The sequence below is a fragment of the Anomaloglossus baeobatrachus genome, chromosome 8, assembly GCF_048569485.1.
Source record: "Anomaloglossus baeobatrachus isolate aAnoBae1 chromosome 8, aAnoBae1.hap1, whole genome shotgun sequence".
NCBI classification, from domain to species: domain Eukaryota; kingdom Metazoa; phylum Chordata; class Amphibia; order Anura; family Aromobatidae; genus Anomaloglossus; species Anomaloglossus baeobatrachus.
The window spans coordinates 15,656,994-15,680,431 of NC_134360.1; the positions used below are offsets into that span (position 1 = coordinate 15,656,994).

A 23,438-nucleotide genomic window follows, 5' to 3' on the forward strand; every position below is an offset into this window, starting at 1 on the left:
AAAGTACAAGGCCGACTTCCTCTCGTCGTCGTAGCCTTTGCGGACTCTTTGGGCCAGCATGAAATTTACATCAAAACCGGACCGGAGGAGAAGATCCAAGCACTCGGGGTGCCCTCCTGCCGCCGCCGAGTGCACCGGACTGATGCCACTTCTTCGGATCGCTGTGATGTCAGTGACCGGAACCAGCATCCGTAAAGCCCTGGACAAGACAGACGGAAAACGTTACTGGCCGAGAACGTACCGGGACGGGATCCATTCACCACCCCAGGAATGTGTGAGCCAATACCCAGATGTGATATAACCATGGACCTCTGTACATTCTGCTCCCGAGGCTAGCCACACACATCCGGCATTCACGGTGGGAGTGCGGACCACAATGCACAGACTCTCCGTGGAGCCCCCGACCAGGAGTGGCCTCAGCCCAACTCTGTGGCCTATGAGGTTAAGTTTGGGTCAGGAGACCGGCAGCCGGTCCATACATTGCTGTCCTCACTCAGACCGTGAACTTGGCAGCCAGATGAGCAGGATTTAGGTCTGTACACTGTCCGTGACCAAAGACAGCCGCAGGCCAAACAGAGGCCAGCAGGTGACGTCGTCATATGACGTCATCTGCTGGCCTCTGATTGGCTGGTGGTTGTCATTGATAAAGCTCTGCAAAGAGCTCCTGTGCAAGGCGGCGGCAGAAATCATCTGAAGTAAAGCACAGATGGCTGCGGCCCCCAACATAGGACTGTGATAGTTAGGGGGCCTGCGGACCGAAAGAAGCAGGAAAGAGGACACCGAGGGAACAGAAGACAGAAGAGAAATTTTTTTTAATGTGTGTATATGAAAATGGCATAATGTGGCATAACTACAGGATGGGGCATTGCTAAAAGAAGGGGACCAGGAGGATGGACACATTACTACTGGGCACAAGGATGGGGCACAATACTACAAGATGGGGACAAGGATGGACACATTACTACAGGACACAAGGATGGGGCACATGACTACGAGATGGGGACAAGATGGGCACATTACAACAGGATAGGGACAAACATGGGCACATTACTACAAGGGTATCAGTATGGGGAATATTACTACAAGATGGGGACAAGATGGGCACATTACTACAGGATGGGGACAGGGATGGGGCACATTACTACAGAATGAGGGCAAGGCTTGGGACATTGGCCCCCAAATTATTTTTTTTCTATGTGCAGCCGTTAGACTCAGCCGAGTTTGAGAACCTTGCTATAGGGCACCGGGCCATCTCTGTCCGCCCCTGTGCACCTGTGCAAAAACTCTGATCGAGTTCAACAGATCAACCCGTCATGGTCTTTCTTTCTGTAGCAGAAGGAACTGGTCACTAGTCACCCTGGCACCGGCCCCCAGGTTCTGCCTTTTCTACCAAATCACTAAAAACGGTAAATGTCATCGGTGGTAAACGTGAATTTGACGTCATCACATCTAGTGCAATGTGCGCCCCCCCCCCGAATAGCCGGATCTCTAATGAGGGTCTGATCTAATAAACTATTTGAAGGGCATCACTGGGATCATTTACTAATGTTGCCAGCGAAGCACTTCACGATACCGCAGCGTTAATGCATGTAATGTTTGGGTGACGGTGATCCGGTCTCTAGCGGCTGTTAATGCGGCGCTAATATTAACCAGATTATAACATTGATCACTGAGAATGATTATGACTGCGCAGCTCCACGTGTCTGCACATCTTCCAGTAAATGACAAGTTCTCAAGAAAGCGGAGCTGTCAGCAGACTGACTAATCCATGATATCTGCTTCATATACAGGATCGTACGACCAGTGAACAAATATGGCTCCTACTAATCCTCTGCAATGTTTTCTTGTCTCTCTAGGACAAGTGGTAGATTCCCCTAGAGAGAGACAAAGTACCTGATATCAAAAAGGATCTCTTTTTTATTTCCAGACATGGTGCCATAGTGCATCTACTTGTATGGGATTGAGCTGCAATACCAGACATAACCTACCGGACAAGGGGCGCTGTTTCTGTAAAAATCAAAAGTTTACAACAGTATAATTGGTAATGCGTACTCACAGGAGATGCCCCCGGTACGCTGCCCTGTGTATGGGTAAGTGCCCCGAGTGTTTTGGTATATTGGCGTCTGCTCCGTACTCCAGGAGCAGAGATACGGCATCGGGGTTACCGGCGGCGGCGGCTTCAAACAGGATGGATGCAGAGTCGGAGGCTTGTGCCATAACACTGGCCCCTACAGAAAAAGAATAAGAAAAATTCGGAGGTCAAGAGTCGTAAAGTGCAAAAAGTGAACAATTTTATTATGGGCAACCAGCGAAAAAGATAAAAACAGAGGGATGTGGTACACACAACGGACAAAATCTCTAGCAGCAATAGGAGTCAAAATGATTATTCAAAATGTGACCGGTCTACATATATTATAAGGGCTTAAGGTATTAGGGCAATCTCAACAAAAATAGAAAGAAAGTGCAAGTGCATACAATAAATAGTTATAAATGAGCCCACTTAACCCCTAACCCTATTGTATGCAAATAATCAGGCCAGAGACATGGTAGCAAAAAAGACAATGCTATAAAGTGGCGAGTGCGTCTAAAGTGGCCAGTGCAGAGTCCTGAGTGTGTATGAAAAGAGCTCCCCCATACCCCACCAACGTACGTTTCGCCTCTTTGGGATCAGGTGCCCAAATCCGGCTTCCTCAAGGAGGGAGAAGGCAGCAGGTTGCACATAATAAAATTGTTCACTTTTTGCACTTTACAACCCTTGACCTCCAATTTTTTCATATGTTATTTTGAGTCTGTGCGATGGTCTAATGACCAGTCTGGGCTAAGAAACGCCTAGCATGACGCTCTATACTGCTGTATATCTAATAGAAAAAGAATAAGGCATGGTAAGTGGGGAAGGAATGGGTCTCCACGTATGGAGAAACCAAGATTTGCCTTTCGCACTTAGACCTCCATTATAACTTGTGAATGTGGCTGATTGTTCACATGAACTGATAATTATGATTTGCATTAAAGGAAAGAATCGCAGCCTGCAATACAATGGTTTATGCATGTAATTTTGGGTGTGACTACGGCACCCCACCCGGCCTAATCCATGGTTACCCCACAGTGCGTCAGGGTTGCCCCAGGCTTAACTCTATATACAACCCCTGGCAAAAATTATAGACTAGGGCAGCACGGTGGCTCAGTGGTTAGTAGTGCAGTCTTGTGGTGGCTCAGTGGTTAGCGCTGCAGTCTTGCAGCGCTGGGGTCCTGGGTTCGAATCCCACCAAGGACAACATCTGCAAGGAGTTTGTATGTTCTCCCCGTGTTTGCGTGGGTTTCTTCTGGGTTCTCCGGTTTCCTCTCACACTCCAAAAACATACAGATAGGGACTTTAGATAGTGAGCCCCAATGGGCACAGTGTTCCTGATGTATGTAAAGCGCTGCGGAATATGTTAGCGCTATATAAAAATAAAGATTTGAATTTTTTATTTTTTACTCGCCTGGCTCTGAGGATGTTCTTTCAGTTCTTTACTTTTGTTTAAAGAAAGCAGATCACAGACGGCACAAAACTAAAATCATTTCAAATGGCAACTTTCTGGCTGTAAGAAACACTAAAAAAATCATGAAAACATAATGTGCTAGCCAGTAACGGTTACTTTTCAAGACCAAACGGGAAAAAAAATTATGGAATCACCCTGTAAATTTTCATTCCCAAAACTAACATCTGCATCAAATAAGATCTGCTCATTAGTCTCCATCTAAAAAGGAGTGATTACACCTTGGAGAGCTATTGCACTAAGTGGACTGTCATGAATCATGGCTCAAACTCGAGAGATGTCAATTGAAACAAAGGAGAGGATTATCAAACTCTTAAAAGAGGGTAAATCATCACGCAATGTTGCAAAAGATGTTGGTTGTTCACAGTCAGCTGTGTCTAAAATCTGGACCAAATACAAACAACATGGGAAGGTTGTTAAAGGCAAACATACTGGTAGACCAAGGAAGACATCAAAGCATCAAGACAGGAAATTTAAAGCAATATGTCTCCAAAACAGGAAATGCACAACAAAACAAATGAGGAACGAATGGGAGGAAACTGGAGTCAATGTCTGTGACTGAACTGTAAGAAACCGCCTAAAGGAAATGGGATTTACATACAGAAAAGCTAAACAATAAAAAGATGACTGCCTGAAGAGAACATGTAAATTTCCACAGTCATTGATGATATGGGGCTGCATGTCAGGTAAAGGCACTGGGGAGATGGCTGTCATTACATCTTCAATAAATGCCCAAGTTTACATTGAAATTTTGGACACTTTTCTTATCCTATCAATTGAAAGGCTGTTTGGGGATGATGAAATCATTTATCAAGATGATAATGCATCCTGCCATAGAGCAAAAACTGTGAAAACATTCCTTGAAAGAGGACACATAAGGTCAATGTCATGGCCTGCAAATAGTCCGGATCTCAATCCAATTGAAAATCTTTGGTGGAAGTTGAAGAAAATGGTCCATGACAAGACTCCAACATGCAAAGCTGATCTGTAACAGCAATCAGAGAAAGATGGAGCCAGATTGATGGAGAGACTGTCACTCATTAAGTCCAGCCTCAGAGACTGCGAGCCGTTATAAAAGCCAGAGGTGGTGCCACAAATACTAGTGATGTATTATAGGAGGGTTCTTTTGTTTGTTTTTCATGATTCCATCATTTTTCCCCGTTTGGTCTTCAAAGAAGGGAATTTTGTTTACTTACCGTAAATTCCTTTTCTTCTAGCTCCAATTGGGAGACCCAGACAATTGGGTGTATAGGCTATGCCTCCGGAGGCCGCACAAAGTATTACACTAAAAGTGTAAAGCCCCTCCCCTTCTGCCTATACACCCCCCGTGCTCCCACGGGCTCCTCAGTTTTGGTGCAAAAGCAAGAAGGAGGAAAAAATTATAAACTGGTTTAATGTAAATTCAATCCGAAGGAATATCGGAGAACTGAAACCATTCAACATGAACAACATGTGTACACAAAAAAACAGGGGCGGGTGCTGGGTCTCCCAATTGGAGCTAGAAGAAAAGGAATTTACGGTAAGTAAACAAAATTCCCTTCTTCTTTGTCGCTCCATTGGGAGACCAGCAGTCCCTGGGTGGGTAAAATAATACCTCGTAATAGAGCCGTAAAACGGTCCCTTCTTACAGGTGGGCAACCGCCGCCTGAAGGACTCGTCTGCCTATGCTGGCATCCGCCGAAGCATAGGTATGCACCTGATAGTGTTTCGTGAAAGTGTGCAGGCTCGACCAGGTAGCCGCCTGACACACCTGCTGAGCCGTAGCCTGGTGCCTCAAAGCCCAGGACGCGCCCACGGCTCTGGTAGAATGGGCCTTCAGCCCTGAGGGAACCGGAAGCCCAGCAGAACGGTAAGCTTCGAGAATTGGTTCCTTGATCCACCGAGCCAGGCTTGATTTGGAAGCCTGTGACCCTTTACGCTGGCCAGCGACAAGGACAAAGAGTGCATCCGAGCGGCGCAGGAGCGCCGTACGAGAAATGTAGAGTCTGAGTGCTCTCACCAGATCTAATCAAGTGCAAATCCTTTTCACATTGGTGAACTGGATGAGGACAAAAAGAGGGTAAGGAGATACCCTGATTGAGATGAAAGGGGGATACCACCTTAGGGAGAAATTCCGGAACCGGACGCAGAACCACCTTGTCCTGGTGAGACACCGGGAAAGGGGCTTTGCACGACAACGCTGCTAGCTCAGACACTCTCCGAAGTGAAGTGACTGCTATTAGGAAAACCACTTTCTGCGAAAGGCGTGAGAGAGAAATATCCCTCATAGGCTCGAATGGTGGTTTCTGAAGAACCATCAGCACCCTGTTCAGATCCCAGGGTTCTAACAGCCGTTTGTAAGGAGGAACGATGTGACAAACCCCCTGCAGGAGCGTGCGTACCTGTGGAAGTCTGGCTAGGCGCTTCTGGAAAAACACAGAGAGCGCTGAGACTTGTCCCTTAAGGGAGCCGAGCGACAAACCCTTTTCCAGTCCAAATTGAAGGAGGGACAGAAAAGGGGGCAAGGCAAATGGCCAGGGAGAAAAAACCCTGAGCAGAGCACCACGACAGGAAAATTTTTCACGTCCTGTGGTAGATCTTGGCGGACGTTGGTTTCCTAGCCTGTCTCATAGTGGCAATGACCTCTTGAGATAATCCTGAAGACGCTAGGATCCAGGACTCAATGGTCACACAGTCAGGTTGAGGGCCGCAGAATTCAGATGGAAAAAACGGCCCTTGAGACAGCAAGTCTGGTCGGTCTGGTAGTGCCCACGGTTGGCCGACCGTGAGATGCCACAGATCCGGGTACCACGACCTCCTCGGCCAGTCTGGAGCGACGAGGATGACGCGGCGGCAGACGGCCCTGATCTTGCGTAACACTCTGGGCAACAGTGCCAACGGAGGGAACACGTAAGTGAGCTGAAACTGCGACCAGTCCTGAACTAAGGCGTCTGCCGCCATAGCTCTGGGATCTTGAGACCGTGCCATGAACGTCGGTACCTTGTTGTTGTGCCGGGACGCCATTAGGTAGACGTCCGGCATGCCCCAGCGGCAACATATCTCCTGAAACCCGTCCCGGTGAAGGGACCAGTCCCCTGCGTCCATGCCCTGGCGACTGAGAAAGTCTGCTCCCCAGTTTTCTACGCCTGGGATGTGAACTGCGGATATGGTGGAGGCTGTGGCTTCCACCCACAGTAGAATCCGCCGGACTTCCTGGAAGGCTTGCCGACTGCGTGTCCCGCCTTGGTGGTTGATGTATGCCACCGCTGTGGAGTTGTCCGACTGAATTCGGATCTGCTTGCCTTCCAGCCACTGCTGGAACGCTTTTAGGGCCAGATACACTGCCCTGATCTCCAGAACATTGATCTGAAGCGAGGACTCTTGCTGAGTCCACGTACCCTGAGCCCTGTGGTGGAGAAAAACTGCTCCCCACCCTGACAGACTCGCGTCCGTCGTGACCATCGCCCAGGATGGGGGTAGGAAGGAATTCCCCCTCGATAATGAAGTGGGAAGAAGCCACCACCGAAGGGAAGCTTTGGTTGCCTGAGAGAGGGAGACGTTCCTGTCGAGGGACGTCGGTTTCCTGTCCCATTTGCGTAGGATGTCCCATTGAAGAGGACGCAGGTGAAACTGCGCGAAAGGGACTGCCTCCATTGCTGCCACCATCTTCCCGAGGAAGTGCATGAGGCGCCTCAAGGGGAGTGACTGACCTTGAAGGAGAGATTGCACCCCTGTCTGTAGTGAACGCTGCTTGTTCAGCGGAAGCTTCACTATCGCTGAGAGGGTATGAAACTCCATGCCAAGATATGTCAGCGATTGGGCCGGTGTCAGATTTGACTTTGGAAAAATTGATGATCCACCCGAAACTCTGGAGAGTCTCCAGAGTAGCGTTGAGGCTGTGCTGGCATGCCTCTTGGAAGCCTTGACTAGCGGATCGTCTAAGTAAGGGATCACCGAGTGACCCTGGCAGTGGAGGACCGCGACTACTGTAGCCATGACCCTGGTGAAAACCCGGGGGGCTGTCGCCAGGCCGAACGGCAGTGCCACGAACTGGAGGTGTTCGTCTCCTATGGCGAAGCGCAGGAAGCGCTGATGCTCTGGAGCAATCGGAACGTGAAGATAAGCATCTTTGATATCGCTCGATGCAAGGAAATCTCCTTGGGACATTGAGGCGATGACGGAGCGGAGGGATTCCATCCGGAACCGCCTGGTCTTTACGTGTTTGTTCAGCAGTTGTAGGTCCAGGACAGGACGGAAAGACCCGTCATTCTTTGGAACCACAAACAGGTTGGAGTAAAAATCGTGACCCTGTTGCTGAAGAGGAACAGGGATCACCACTCCTTCTGCCTTCAGAGTGCCCACCGCCTGCAGAAGAGCATCGGCTCTTTCGGGGGGCGGAGATGTTCTGAAGAATCGAGTCAGAGGACGAGAGCTGAACTCTATCCTGTAACCGTGAGACAGAATGTCTCTCACCCATCGGTCTTTTACCTGTGGCAGCGAGGTGTCGCAGAAGAGGGAGAGCCTGCCACCGACCGAGGATGCGGTGTGAGGCTGCCGTATGTCATGAGGAAACCGCCTTGGTAGCGGCACCTCCGGCGGTTCCCGTAGCCACAAGGCCCTGCGTAATGCCACCGAATTGTCGGCTGCAACCGCCGTACGGCTCGCAGAGTCCAGGATAGCATTAATAGCGTAGGACGCAAATGCCGACGTTTGAGAGGTTATGGAAGCCACTAGCGGCGCAGACGTACGTGTGAGTGCGTCAATTTGGGCTTGACCCGCTGAGATAGCTTGGAGTGCCCATACTGCTGCGAATGCTGGAGCGAAAGACGCGCCGATAGCCTCATAGATGGATCTGAACCAGAGCTCCATCTGTCTGGCAGTGGCATCCTTGAGTGAGGCCCCATCTTCAACTGCAACTATGGATCTAGCTGCCAGTCTGGAGATTGGAGGATCCACCTTGGGACCCTGAGTCCAGCCCTTGACCACGTCAGGGGGGAAGGGATAACCTGTATCCTTAAGGCGCTTGGAAAAAACGCTTATCTGGACAAACTCGGTGTTTCTGGACTGCCTCTCTGAAGTCGGAGTGATCCAGAAACATACTCGCTGTACGCTTGGGGAACCTGAAACGGAACTTCTCCTGCTGAGAAGGTGACTCCTCTGCTGGCGGAGCTGAGGGAGAAATATCCAGCATCATATTTATGGACGCAATAAGATCATTCACTATGGCGTCCCCATCAGGGGTATCAAGGTTGAGAGCGACCTCAGGATCAGAATCCTGATCAGCTACCTCCGCTTCATCATACAGAGAGTCATTTCTCTGAGACCCTGAACAATGTGATGAGGTCGAGGGGATTTCCCAGCGACCCCGCTTAGGCGGTCTGGGACTGCGGTCCGTGTCAGAGACCTCACCCTGGGATCTATGAGACACCCCGGGGGAACATTGTTGTTCCAACTGAGGGGAACTAGGGGGCAGTGATTCCACAGTGCCCATGGTTTGAGATACCGGTCTGGACTGCAAAGCTTCTAGTATTTTAGCCATAGTCTCAGAAAGTCTGTCAGTAAAAACTGCAAACTCCGTCCCTGTCACCTGGACAGTGTTAGCTGGTTGTTCCCCCTGGGCCCCCCTTAGCAGAGGCTCCGGCTGAGTAAGTGCCACAGGGGCCCACAATGAGGGTCAGTGGAACCTGCCGGTAGCGAGGTTGTACATGCGGCGCAGGCAGCATAGTAAGCCTGTGTTCTGGCACCCTTGTCCTTTGAGCAACACAACAGGGTATATAACCAGGAATCAACCGTGCACTATACAGTGTAAAGTATAGCCTGCAAACATATAAACTATAATCACACTTCTGCACAAGTGGGGCCAGCACCTCAGGTGCTGCTTACCGCCCGCTTAAAGCGGTTGTGTGGCCACCAGCATCCCTGCCTGGGTCCCCCAGAGTTTGTCTCCCCTCTGCAGCGTCCTAGGAGCTGACAGGAATGGCTGCCGGCGTCCTGAGGAGAGGAGGGAGCCGTGGGCGTGACCCAGAAAGTGCGGGAGCTGGTGCCACACTGTGCACAGTGAGGGGGGTGGAGTATGCAAAGCATGCTCCAGCCCTCAGTGCTGCCGTGCTGTACAGCGTCCCGCCCTTCCCCTGACTGGCAGGGCTGAGGGCGGGAAGAAACGGAGACTAGGCCCAAAAGCCGGGGACTCGAGTTATAAGCGCGGCCGCCGTATAAGCGCGGCCGACGCAGAGTCCCCGGCGCACTAACAGTCCCAGCCGCGCCTCAGTAAAAACAATGGCAGCGGCGGTTAGCGCGGTAGTCCCCATACACAAACACACTCAGCGACGCTGCAGTGTATAATGGCACAAACGCGGTCAGCGCCGCGGTCCCCGGTGCACTAGCACACCCAGCAATGCTGGAGTGTTGCTGTGCGCGGTCCCCACGGGGACACAGAGTACCTTAAAGTAGCAGGGCCATGTCCCTGAACGATACCCGGCTCCTATCCAGCAGGCTCCTCAGGAGTTGTGGATGAAGCACGGTCTCAGTGCCTGGAGACCGATGGGATCCCACTTCACCCAGAGCCCTAAGGGGGATGGGGAAGGAAAACAGCATGTGGGCTCCAGCCTCCGTACCCGCAATGGATACCTCAACCTTAACAACACCGCCGACAAGAGTGGGGTGAGAAGGGAGCATGCTGGGGGCCCTATATGGGCCCACTTTTCTTCCATCCGACATAGTCAGCAGCTGCTGCTGACTAAGCTGTGGAGCTATGCGTGGATGTCTGACCTCCTTCGCACAAAGCATAAAAACTGAGGAGCCCGTGGGAGCACGGGGGGTGTATAGGCAGAAGGGGACGGGCTTTACACTTTTAGTGTAATACTTTGTGCGGCCTCCGGAGGCATAGCCTATACACCCAATTGTCTGGGTCTCCCAATGGAGCGACAAAGAAAGTAACCGTTACTGGCTGCACATTATGTTTTCATGATTTTTTTTAGTGTTTCTTAAAGCCAGAAAGTTGCCATTTGAATTGACTTTAGTTTTGTGCCGTCTGCAATCGGCTTTTTTTAAACAAAAATAAACAACTGAATGAACGTCCTCAGAGCCAGGGGAGGCCAGAATGTTTGCCAGGGGTTGTATTATGTCATTGCTCCATCAGATCTGATTTGACCCATGCCCGACTTGTGCCAAGTCTTACATAACCGCACTGCCTGGAGCCATCATTCTTTAGCATGTGCCATGTACAACCTCCATACTGGCAGCAAATCAAATATTCTCTCCAAGAGCTGCAACACAACATGTGCAATGCCCCTCACAAGCCAGTGCTAGCGGGGTAAGGGACGAGGCTTTTATACTGGCTACGATGGTCCCTCCTGATTAACAGCGCTGCGTGCTACGATGGTCCCTCCTGATTAACAGCGCTGCGTGCTATGATGATCCCTCCTGATTAACAGCGCTGCGTGCTATGATGGTCCCTCTTGATTAACAGCGCTGCGTGCTATGATGGTCCCTCCTAATTAACAGCGCTGCGTGCTATGATGGTCCCTCTTGATTAACAGCGCTGCGTGCTATGATGATCCCTCCTGATTAACAGCGCTGCGTGCTACGATGACCCCTCCTGATTAACAGCGCTGCATGCTATGATGATCCCTCCTGATTAACAGCGCTGCGTGCTATGATGGTCCCTCCTAATTAACAGCGCTGCGTGCTATGATGGTCCCTCTTGATTAACAGCGCTGCGTGCTATGATGATCCCTCCTGATTAACAGCGCTGCGTGCTACGATGACCCCTCCTGATTAACAGCGCTGCGTGCTATGATGATCCCTCCTGATTAACAGCGCTGCGTGCTATGATGATCCCTCCTGATTAACAGCGCTGCGTGCTATGATGGTCGCTCCTGATTAACAGTGCTGCGTGCTATGATGGTTCCTCCTGATTAACAGCGCTGCGTGCTATGATGGTCGCTCCTGATTAACAGTGCTGCGTGCTATGATGGTCGCTCCTGATTAACAGCGCTGCGTGCTATGATGGTCGCTCCTGATTAACAGCGCTGCGTGCTATGATGGTCCCTCTTGATTAACAGCGCTGCGTGCTATGATGGTCCCTCTTGATTAACAGCGCTGCGTGCTATGATGATCCCTCCTGATTAACAGCGCTGCGTGCTACGATGATCCCTCCTGATTAACAGCGCTGCGTGCTATGATGGTCGCTCCTGATTAACAGTGCTGCGTGCTATGATGGTCGCTCCTGATTAACAGCGCTGCGTGCTATGATGGTTGCTCCTGATTAACAGTGCTGCGTGCTATGATGGTCGCTCCTGATTAACAGCGCTGCGTGCTATGATGGTTCCTCCTGATTAACAGTGCTGCGTGCTATGATGGTCGCTCCTGATTAACAGCGCTGCGTGCTATGATGGTCGCTCCTGATTAACAGTGCTGCGTGCTATGATGGTCGCTCCTGATTAACAGTGCTGCGTGCTATGATGGTCGCTCCTGATTAACAGTGCTGCGTGCTATGATGGTTCCTCCTGATTAACAGCGCTGCGTGCTATGATGATCCCTCCTGATTAACAGCGCTGCGTGCTATGATTGTTCCTCCTGATTAACAGCGCTGCGTGCTATGATGATCCCTCCTGATTAACAGCGCTGCGTGCTACGATGACCCCTCCTGATTAACAGCGCTGCATGCTATGATGATCCCTCCTGATTAACAGCGCTGCGTGCTATGATGATCCCTCCTGATTAACAGCGCTGCGTGCTATGATGGTCGCTCCTGATTAACAGTGCTGCGTGCTATGATGGTCGCTCCTGATTAACAGCGCTGCGTGCTATGATGGTTGCTCCTGATTAACAGTGCTGCGTGCTATGATGGTTCCTCCTGATTAACAGCGCTGCGTGCTATGATGGTTCCTCCTGATTAACAGTGCTGCGTGCTATGATGGTCACTCCTGATTAACAGTGCTGCGTGCTATGATGGTTCCTCCTGATTAACAGCGCTGCGTGCTATGATGATCCCTCCTGATTAACAGCGCTGCGTGCTATGATTGTTCCTCCTGATTAACAGCGCTGCATGCTACAATGGTCCCTCCTGATTAACAGCACTGCATGCTATGATGATCCCTCCTGATTAACAGCGCTGCGTGCTATGATAATCCCTCCTGATTAACAGCGCTGCGTGCTACGATGACCCCTCCTGATTAACAGCGCTGCATGCTATGATGATCCCTCCTGATTAACAACGCTGAGTGCTACGATGATCCCTCCTGATTAACAGCGCTACGTGCTATGATGGTCCCTCCTGATTAACAGCGCTGCATGCTACAATGGTCCCTCCTGATTAACAGCGCTACGTGCTCCTCCTCCTCTGTACGATGTAAAATGACCAGAGACAATGCAGTTTGCACAAAACGAATTGCAAATTATTGGAACTCGTTGGGTTCAGTGTCCGACTCCCTCTCCGGTGTCCTCTATATACTCTATAACCAGATACCTTTCTGAATGAGTAGCTCCATCACATCCGTGTGTCCATTCTGTGCGGCCAGAGCCAGGGGAGTGAAGCCAAAGTTGCTGGTAAAGTCGGGGTCGGCCCCTGAGCGCAGCAGCAGCCCTGTGATGTCTTTGCGCCCCAGCTTTGCCGCCTCGTGCAGCGCGGTCCTGTTATCGGTACACGCTAAATTCACATTTGTATTATGGCGCAATAAGAGCGATGCTATATCGTAAGATCCATGACGTATCGCTGAAAAGACAGGACAAAATATGAAATGATAAATTTGTACCAAGCGCTAAATTTGTTTTCCAGTTTTGCAAAACCTGTTCCCGTTTGAATAAAAAAATTAAAATCGTGCTTTACTCTCCCTCCACAGGTCCAGTGCTCAGTCTCTGCCACAGCTCCCACTATTTGTTATTGTCATTGATCCTTTTGTCGTTGCTGCAGCAAGCCATCTGTCACATTGGCAGAGCTGCTGATCCCATTGATTGGCTGCAATGTTGTTGACGTAACGCAAGTGCTGCAGCCATTCAGCTGTCTACATTGGCAGAGCTGCTGATGTCACTAATTGGCTGCAGCGTTGTCGATGTAACATCAGTGCTGCAGCCAGCCAGCTTTCTATATAGCAGAGCTGCTGAGCTCACAGATTGGCTGCAGCATTGTCTATGTAACATAAGTGCTGCAGCCATTCAGTTGTCTACAATGGAGGAGCTGCTGAGCTCACTGATTGGCTGCAGCATTGTTGATGTAACATCATGGTTGCTGTCAGCCAGCTGTCTATATCGGCAGAGCTGCTGAGCTCACTGATTGGCTGCAGTGTTGTTGACATAACATCAGCTCTGCAGGCATCCAACTGTCTACATCGGCTGAACTCGCTGATTGGCTGCAGCGCTGTTGATGTAACGTTAGTGCTGCAGGCACTAACTGACACCAGGAGCAGTGGCTGAGACTCAGTGCTTGATCCATGGCAGGTGAATAAAGAGCAGTTTTTCTACTGTTAAACAGTTGCTGCCGGGGAGTTTTCTGATCGCACTGCCCCTTTAATGAATAATACTGCCCCTTTAATTACCTATAAGGAGCGGAGAATCTTCCGTATCGTTCTTGGCGTCGGGGTCACAGTTATTTGCCAATAAGAAGGCGACATTGTCCAGTCTGCAGTGATCAACGGCAACGAACAGGGAGGTTTCACCTTTCAGGGTCTCCTGCTCCCAAACGCTATAACTGGAAGCTGAGGGGGAAAAAAACTGGGTAAAGTAATTTACACCGGACGGGTCTGCCCCGGGTGACAATGCGTCTCCTTTCAGTCTGATATTACATCTCAGTTTACAAATAATCGGCCATTTTTTGTAAATTTTAGGTTTGCACGAGTCACTCACATTTGAACGTCATTTCCAGGACGGTTTTGTCTCTCTGCGCTGCGGCCTCATGGAGCGGAGTCCAGCCTCGATCATCGGCCTCCTGAAACGCCGACTGGTGGACGCACAGCTTCTCTAACGTCTGTTCATCCCCTGCGAGAACATGAGGTCATACCGGATCAAGAAACGCACTTATCTAATCTATCTATTGACGGTTTGCTCCAAGATAACCCAGGTCACCCTCATCTAGGTGCCCCTTACCCAGGTTCTCCTCACCCAGGTCCTCCTCACCCAGGTCCCCCTCAGCCAGGTCCTCCTCACCCAGGTCCTCCTCACCCAGGTCCCCCTCACCCAGGTCGCCCTCACCCAGGTCGCCCTCACCCAGGTCGCCCTCACCCAGGTCGCCCTCACCCAGGTCCTCCTCACCCAGGTCCCCCTCACCCAGGTCGCCCTCACCCAGGTCCCCCTCACCCAGGTCCCCCTCACCCAGGTCCCCCTCACCCAGGTCCTCCTCACCCAGGTCCCCCTCACCCAGGTCCTCCTCACCCAGGTCCCCCTCACCCAGGTCCCCCTCACCCAGGTCCTCCTCACCCAGGTCCCCCTCACCCAGGTCCTCCTCATCCATGTCCCCCTCACCCAGGTCCCCCTCACCCAGGTCCCCCTCACCCAGGACCCCCTCACCCAGGTCCTCCTCACACAGGTCCTCCTCACACAGGTCCCCCTCACCCAGGTCCTCCTCACCCAGGTCCTCCTCACCCAGGTCTCACTCGCCTGCTCCAAAAGGGCACCAACTGCACCATTTCTGCTCCGCTAAAACAGTCCCAAACTATCAAAGCTGATTGTCCCATCCGGTGTATATATATATATGGCCAGGATAACCCATAATGTGTGATCGATATGGGTCACACCGCAGGGGACCTGCACCTCTCCAAGATTGGGGCCCCAGCGGGCTTCAGGAATGTGCAAATCATTGCTCCAGGAGTGTGACTATTACCCACAACGCTTGGAAAGAAAGAGCGAAGATTTACTGAGGATTTTTCCTACTGATCTGAATCTTAATTTGCAGATTTTGCTGCGGATTACTTATAGATCTGCTGCAAAATTTACAAATGCCGATAATCTGGTAAAATAAAAAATACATTTTTATACCCTCCTTCCCAATCCTCTGCCACCCCTGCGTCAAGGAGCTTTTGGTTTCCTGGATGGCCTCTATTTACCGGCCTCCAGTGATGGCCGGTAAATGTTGTGGACTATTGTGCGCCATCATGTCATCGCTGGAACCAAAGGAGCACAGACCAACAAGGAACATCAGGGACTGTGCACAGGGGGTTTTCTAGCGGTGCTTTTTTGTGGAGCTTTTGGAAATGTTTTGCTTTTCTGCAGCGATTTTGAAGAGTTTTCCAAGCAATTTTGCAAATCTTTTTTCATTATTTTGCACCTAGTTGGTAGCTCTTTCTTTCAGGAGGAGCTTCAAAGAAGTGACATCCACTTTTTTTTTGCCAACCAGTTGTTTCTGAAAATCTAAGCGGTTAAAAGTCTCAACATGGAAACAGCAAGTGGCTTTTCCATTGAAATGATTAGGAATATTCTTTGGAATGTTTTAGATGTTTTTAGAAGCAGTAAAAATTGACTTTTTCTTAAGGAAAATCCGGACCTTCTGAAAGAATCCCGCACCTGAGGTAAAGAATTGCACCAAAACCACAACGAAATCCACATGCGGTTTGGTGCAGTTTTGGTGCAGATTTGCAGCGGTTTTTCCGCAGGTTGGTGCCTGCGGATTTTTACCATTATCTATGGCAAAAAACGCAGGTACCTGCGGAAAAGAATTGACATGCACATTAATTCCGCAGCGGAAATTCAGTGGGTAAATCCGCAGGTATAAAAAACGCAGGTACCTGCGGAAAAGAAGTGACATGCACATTAATTCTGCAGCGGAAATTCAGTGGGTAAATCCGCAGGTATAAAAAAACGCAGTGTGCGCACAGCATTTTTTTATATCCATAGGTTTTGCTGGGGAATGACTGCAGCAATGTTAGACACATTTTCTGCAGCAAATCCGCGGTAAATCTGCAGCGTGCGCACAGGGCCTAACTCTCCAATCAATACTCATGCTTTTGGAGACAATCCGCTCTTTGGATGTGGTCATATGGCGTCTTTAACATTTCGGTACATTGACGGAGGTTTTCCTAGGTTAAGTCACTTCAGGACAAAGCCGGCAGCTGATGGTTTTGCCAGAGGTTTTGAGGCGGCATCTTTTTTCAGTAATTTCAACCATAACTAGCAGAAGTCACTCTTTGGAAGTATCTCACTACTTATAGTCTAAATTATAAAAAAAAATTGATGCCGATTGTGGAGCGCCTGCAAAATCTGCTGGAAAGACGCCGTAGAAGATGCCTCAGGTAAAAGACCACTAGTGAAATCCTGGAGCGTCTTTGCCTTGAAAAACCTCTGTGGGTACGCTGGTGTCTTAAAGAAATCCTGTGAAATGCTCCAAATCCTTCTGAAAACCTTGGAGTTTCTGCTCCAAATATTCTTTTATTTTAGATGAGTTTTAGGCTATGTGCCCACGCTGCGGAAAATGTGCGGATTTTGCCGCGGATTTCTCGCGGAAAAGCCGCGGATTTCCCGAAAATCTGCAGCACAGCTACTCCCCAGCCATTTCTTGGCATTTTGGAAATGCTGTGTCCATGCTGCGGATTTTTCCGCAGCGGATTTCGTGTGGATTTTGGTCCGGAAAAATCTGCAACATGTCAATTATTGTTGCGGATTTTCATCCGGATTTTGCCTTTAAAATTGGGGGAAAAAAAAAAAATCCGCACCAAAATCCGCATCAAATCCGCGGCAATTCCGCGGTAAATCCACACCTTTGAAAAGGTGCGGATTTTGCGGGAAAGCTGCAGATTTTGATGCAGAAAAATCCGCAGCTACATTCTCCCGTGGACACATAGCCTTAGGCTATGTGTCCACGGTAGAATGTACCTGCGGATTTTTCTGCATGAAAATCCGCGACTTTCGCGGCAAATCCGCACCTTATTTTTGCCGCGGATTTACCGCGAATTTGCCGCAGATTTTGATGCGGATTTTTTTTTTTTTTCCCCCATTCTATACCCAAAATCCGCACCAAAATCCGCAACAATAATTGACATGCTGCAGATTTTTCCGGATCAAAATCCGCGGCAAATCCGCCGCGGAAACATCCGCAGCATGGACACAGCATTTCCAAAATGCCATTGAAATGGCTTGGAAGTGCCGCTGCTGCAGATTTTCGGAAAATCCGCGGTAAATCCGCAACGTGGGCACATAGCCTTAGACAGCTGCGGCAAGAAAATCACAGGAAAATCTGCACCATAACCTGTAAGATTTGGCTACAGAATTTAGTAAATTTGCTACAGTAATTCCTCTCCCCACCCCCCCAAAAAAAAAAGATCACCACTGCACCTTCCCCCTGAACACCTTGCCGGGGGTTCTAGGTTCTGTTTACACATTGCAGAGTTTTGCAGTAAAATCCGCAGGAGTTACTTTTTCCCATGGATTTTGTTTTGATCTTGCAGCGGATTTTCAGACATTGAGAACTGACGTTGCAGATTTTACAATCCGCACCACCAAATTTTCAGCCGTGTATAGATGAGATTTGTTGGGGTCTTATCTATTTAGCGAGCACTGGATTACAAAGCAGATGGTCGTAGAAAATACGCAAAGTGTGATCGTTCCCCTACATGCCGAGAATAAAGCGATACTTGATGTCAGAATGTTCCCTAATTTTAGCCTGAGTGTTAGGGGTACTTTACACGTTGCGACATTCCTAGCATCGGCTAGCGATGTCCAGCGCAATAGCACCCGCCCCCGTCGCACATGCGATATCTTGTGATTGCTGCCGTAGCGAACGTTACCGCTATAGCAGCTTCACACGCACTTACCTGGTCGGCAACGTCGCGGTGACTGCCGAACAATCCCTCCTTCAAGGGGGAGGTGCGTTCGGCGTCACCGCGACGTCACTAAGCGGCCGGCCAATAGAAGCGGAGGGGCGGAGATGGTCGGGACGTAACATCCCGCCCACCTCCTTCCTTCCGCATTGCCGGCGGGACTCAGGTAAGGAGATGTTTGTCGCTCCTGCGGCTTCACACACAGCGATGTGTGGTGCTGCAGAACGACAAACAACATCGTATCAGCAGCAACGACATTATGGAAATGAACGACGTGACACAGATCAGCGATTTTTGACTGTTTTGCGCTCGTTCATCGTCGCTCCTAGGATTTACACATTGCGATGTCGCTACCGGTGCCGGATGTGCGTCACAACAACCGTGACCCCGACGATATATCGGTAGCGATGTCGCAACGTGCAAAGTACCCCTTAGGAACAACACAGAAGTAAAAAATAAACGGGTCGCTATTGTGTATAATCTGTGGTGCACTGGTACGTACCGACCCGAATAGCCGCTACTATCTTGTCATGTTCAGAACTCGCAGAGTAGACGCTGACAGTGAAGAAATAAAATCCGTATTATTAAAGGACAGTGCACAGATCATCATCAATGAATATTAATATTGTAACTAATCTTTGCTCGAGCGCATCTTAAGGTAATGCATAATGAATGACACCTTATTACCTGCAGTTCTCCGCGGCTTCCACTATGGAATCCTTCTTGTAGATATCTCGGAGGCTTTCATGTATAACATACTGAGTGGCGATATCGTCATCTAGATCATCACTGAGCGTAGACAAATCCATGATTCACACTGGGGATGGAGGGAAAACACGAGAAATTATCTGATCTGTCTCCAGATCACTAATTACTGTATGATTATAACTGGCGCAATATTGCTGCCTCCCCGTGTGTGTACTGGGTCCAGCATCGCAGGACGGGCGATATCTTAATGACTTGTTTTATAATAATAGCGTTTACAAGACTTTTTTTTTTTTTTTTTTGCACCTATTGAGACATAATATGTCCTTTTCTGGAGATACGTTCACTTAAAACAAGGGTACGGAACTTTTTTACTGCCGGGGCCATTTGATAATTTTGTGCGGCCCCTGAAGGTTGGTAGACATTTCCAAAGTGAAAATGACCCGGCTATATTTGGTCAAACAATTAATTAACTCCCCCCTATTGCGGTGGCTGGAGCGGCTTCTCTTTGGTGCGGCCGTGATGTTTGGTGATACTGTGACGCCCTGAGCAAGCCAGGGGTCACAAGTCATGACACCACCACACCCTACACCCCGGATAGGTACACCGAAGCTACACCAAAAATCCTTGTTGCCTTCCTCCAGGGGCTGATGTTCACACCAGGGGGTGGGCCAGGCGGTTGGCTCCGCCCACCGAGGAGTTCACAGTCCTGGAGGCGGGAAAACCAGGCAGTTGAGTTTGGAGTTTGAAGTGAGAGGGAAGTGGTAGAGGAGCAAGTGAGAGGAGTTGAAGTGAAGGAGAAAGTGACAGTTTTGAAATCCTGAAGTTGGTCCGGGTGTGTGCCCCGGACTGAGACTGCAAGGTCAGCAGACGGCGGTGACCGTCTGCAGGAGAGGCTGATCGGAGGTTGCCGAAAGGACCGTGGACGGGTGGTGGCCCGGCGGTACCGGAACGGTATACGAAGAGAAGCCAGCACCATTGGCAGGGGCCTTTCGGATCCCAGCAAGGCTAGGAGTCACCGTGAATTTGCCAAATCCGTCAGTGAAGGGGACCTCCTGGGTCTCCCAACAACTAAGTCCCGATTGAAGGCAACAGTCCAACCGTAGGAGAGAGACACCGCCACCGCCAAAGCACCAGTTTCTCAGGGCCAGCGCCTGCGGGCAAAGAGGGGCTCCTCCGGCCCATATCCAAGCCTGGGAGCGGGTTACCGGTGGGAACCCATCGCTACCAACATTTCACTAGGTGCAGGGACAGAGACCGTCAACTACCGGGGAAAAGCAACAGCAGCCGTCCGTGGGAACCGTCTTTCCAGCCGTGTGTTTTACCGAGAACTGTGTCATCGTCTCAGGCTGAGTGAGTACCACCGTGCCGTGAGGCACAGCGCTGCCCCCGCGTCCCTGCACCTCGCCAAGCCCCGCAACGGCCCTGCCTTCCCTCATCCTCCACCTCATCACTGGGCCCCGGGACAACCACCCCCTACCCACGGAGGGGAGAACTAACAACTTTGCTGCTCCCTGTCACCGCTCCCGGGATCCCCATACAGAGCAGCGGTGGTGTCCACACAATCACCACAACCGTGGGTGGCGTCACGGACAATAAACAATCCCAAATACCAATCCCCTTTCACTCACGGGCGAGGAGCGCCGCTCGAGTCCCCGGGATCCGGCCCATCGCTCGAGCCACCGAGCAGCAGCAGACCGCAGCAGCGGCGGCCGGACCCGAGCAGTAGGGAGAGCGCAGCGTCCCCTCCTCCGCCCGCGACAACTTGGCGTCACGAACAGGATCTTACCGCTCTGCCGTTGGGTAGAGGTGCGCCTTGTTACCGCCGGAGGTATCCGGCCAGAAAATTTCAGAAGCCGCCATCTTTGGCGCGAAAAGTTCCCGCTCGAGCGTCTTCTCGAGTAGGTGAGGCGCGAAGGCCAAAACCCCGCCCCGATAGAGGAGGGGCCGGAAAGAGGCTAAGGGGGACGAAATGGCGACTGGTCGCATGTAGCCGCGGCTATAAAAGCAGGGATGCCAGGACTCTGCGGCCATCTTGTTGCTAGTTCCTGGAGAGCGCGACTGTTAGGATGTCCGCTCCAACTAACAGCAGCGAAACCCCTGCGCGCGGCACAGCGACGTGGGTGGAGGACCGGACCGCCCCGCTGAATCAACGTCTGCAGGCCCGCATGCAGCTCCTCCTGAAGGAGTGGGAGGCCGACATGGCGGACGTGGTGGCTACTATGCGGAGATGCGAGGTGGAGAAAGATTTGGAGGAATGGGTAAGAGACCCACGTCCCTGTATTCCCGAGGGATCGGCCGCTGCGGCTGAGGGGCCCGGCCTACACCCGTTCACCCTGATGTCTCCCCCGCTACCCGTGTTGGAAGCTGCCGCCCCGCCACTAGGCCCGCTACCTGACCAACCGGTAGCGGTACCCAGCCCATCCGCCCAAACGGACCGACCGGCTGCAGACGCTCGGCACAGCCCTGAACTGCTTCACCAGACGCCACAGGAGCCGCGGCCCCTTAGTGAAAATGTGTTGGAGGCCCCGGCAGTGATTGCACCGCATTCCGTGCCCGAGCTCGGGACTGTGGCGTGGATGAGGGCTAGAGTAGTTGAGTTCAACCAACGTCAACAGAATCAGATCTTCCGAATGATGGAGCAGAGGACCGATGAGGTGGAGACGCTGATTGCAACTACCCCAATGTACGGGATGGGAACAGATGTGACGGAGCCGACTGGTGACCCACGTCCCTATGTCCTGCCAGAACGGGCCGCAGCGGCTGAGGGGCCCGGCCTAGTCTCGACCCAGGCATTGCCCTTACCGTTACTTCTGGGGCGCCTCAGTGTAAACTCGCCCGACCTGCTGCTCCGTGCTACTACAGAAGGATCTGATGTGCTGGATACTGGAAGCCAGAAAGCTGCGGCAGCTGGCGGCAACCCGCCTGACGCAGACACAAGTGACAGCGACTCCAGCTCTGGTGCTGAGGCCACCCTTGAAGGTGAGGAGGCAAGTGAGCGTCTCCGCTATGTGGGGGAACCGGTAGTTTATTACGCCGCGCGCAATGGTGGGAATGGATACCGGGCGCCCATGTCACAGCAAGCCTGTCACTGCATGTTTGATACGCTGGTGGCAGAGGATCCAGCAGACGCCGAAGAATCAGAGTAAGGGCAGCGGAGTACCGTTGCACAGTCCCCGTTGGGACCACAAGTGTGTGTGTGTTTAAAAGTTTGAAAAGTTTACAGAATAATAAGAGAAATGAAACCGTGAAAAGTCACCTGATTTGAACCGTGATTGGAACCGGCCGTAACCGGCATTGTTGTCCCCGAAGGGACCATCTAAAATGCCTAGGGAACTCTCTATGAACAGGCCCGAGAACTTGCAGGGCAACCACAAATGTTAGTGGAATGTAAATAAATATGTTTGTTGCAGCTACCGTTACCGCCTCCGGAAAGGCAGGTTGGAGGGAGGGCCCGCAGTGGAGCAGCCTGGGGCCCAGCCACCACCGGAACCGGTGGCTACCCTCTGGAGGGGAAGGACAGATCCCGCTCGGGTAAATTGGTTCAGGACTGGGGTCAAGGGGTGCTGCCTGTTTCTTAGAGGCAGCATCAGGGCCAGGTTACTTGTGTGGGAGAGAGCGGCAGTAGCAACCGTTTAAAATGTTACCGTAACGTTTAAGTACAGTACCTCCCGCTGTGGGATGATGTTCTTTTATTTGTATTATGTTTTATCTTTTCAGAAAAATAAAACCGGTGTTGGACGGGCAGCCCGCGGACGGTCTGCATTTTGCTAAGGGGGAATGTGACGCCCTGGGCAAGCCAGGGGTCACAGGTCATGACACCACCACACCCTACACCCCGGATAGGTACACCGAAGCTACACCAAAAATCCTTGTTGCCTTCCTCCAGGGGCTGATGTTCACACCAGGGGGTGGGCCAGGCGGTTGGCTCCGCCCACCGAGGAGTTCATAGTCCTGGAGGCGGGAAAACCAGGCAGTTGAGTTTGGAATTTGAAGTGAGAGGGAAGTGGTAGAGGAGCAAGTGAGAGGAGTTGAAGTGAAGGAGAAAGTGACAGTTTTGAAAGCCTGAAGTTGGTCCGGGTGTGTGCCCCGGACTGAGACAGCAAGGTCAGCAGACAGCGGTGACCGTCTGCAGGAGAGGCTGATCGGAGGTTGCCGAAAGGACCGTGGACGGGTGGTGGCCCGGCGGTACCGGAATGGTATACGAAGAGAAGCCAGCACCATTGGCAGGGGCCTTTCGGATCCCGGCAATGCTAGGAGTCGCCGTGATTTTGCCAAATCCGTCAGTGAAGGGGACCTCCTGGGTCTCCCAACAACTAAGTCCCGATTGAAGGCAACCGTCCAACCGTATGAGAGAGACACCGCCACCGCCAAGGCACCAGTTTCTCAGGGCCAGCGCCTGCGGGCAAAGAGGGGCTCCTCCGGCCCATATCCAAGCCGGGGAGCGGGTTACCGGTGGGAACCCATCGCT

At 51.3% G+C, this 23,438-nt stretch overlaps 1 protein-coding gene across 1 annotated transcript in view; it reads right to left on the reverse strand.

Annotated features, from left to right (window-relative positions):
• The window catches only part of ASB14 (ankyrin repeat and SOCS box containing 14), a 51,111-nt gene that overhangs the window by 17,316 nt on the left and 10,357 nt on the right, over window positions 1-23,438 (reverse strand). The window contains exons 2-8 of the mRNA XM_075321325.1: window positions 18,950-19,079; window positions 18,765-18,817; window positions 14,361-14,492; window positions 14,054-14,212; window positions 12,988-13,233; window positions 2,057-2,228; window positions 1-199 (exon numbers count right to left, since the gene is read on the reverse strand). The exon at window positions 1-199 is cut by the window's left edge and continues 345 nt beyond it. Coding sequence (XP_075177440.1) covers window positions 1-199; window positions 2,057-2,228; window positions 12,988-13,233; window positions 14,054-14,212; window positions 14,361-14,492; window positions 18,765-18,817; window positions 18,950-19,071 — 1,083 coding nt within the window. The 5' untranslated portion in view covers window positions 19,072-19,079. The remainder of the gene's footprint in view (window positions 200-2,056; window positions 2,229-12,987; window positions 13,234-14,053; window positions 14,213-14,360; window positions 14,493-18,764; window positions 18,818-18,949; window positions 19,080-23,438) is intronic.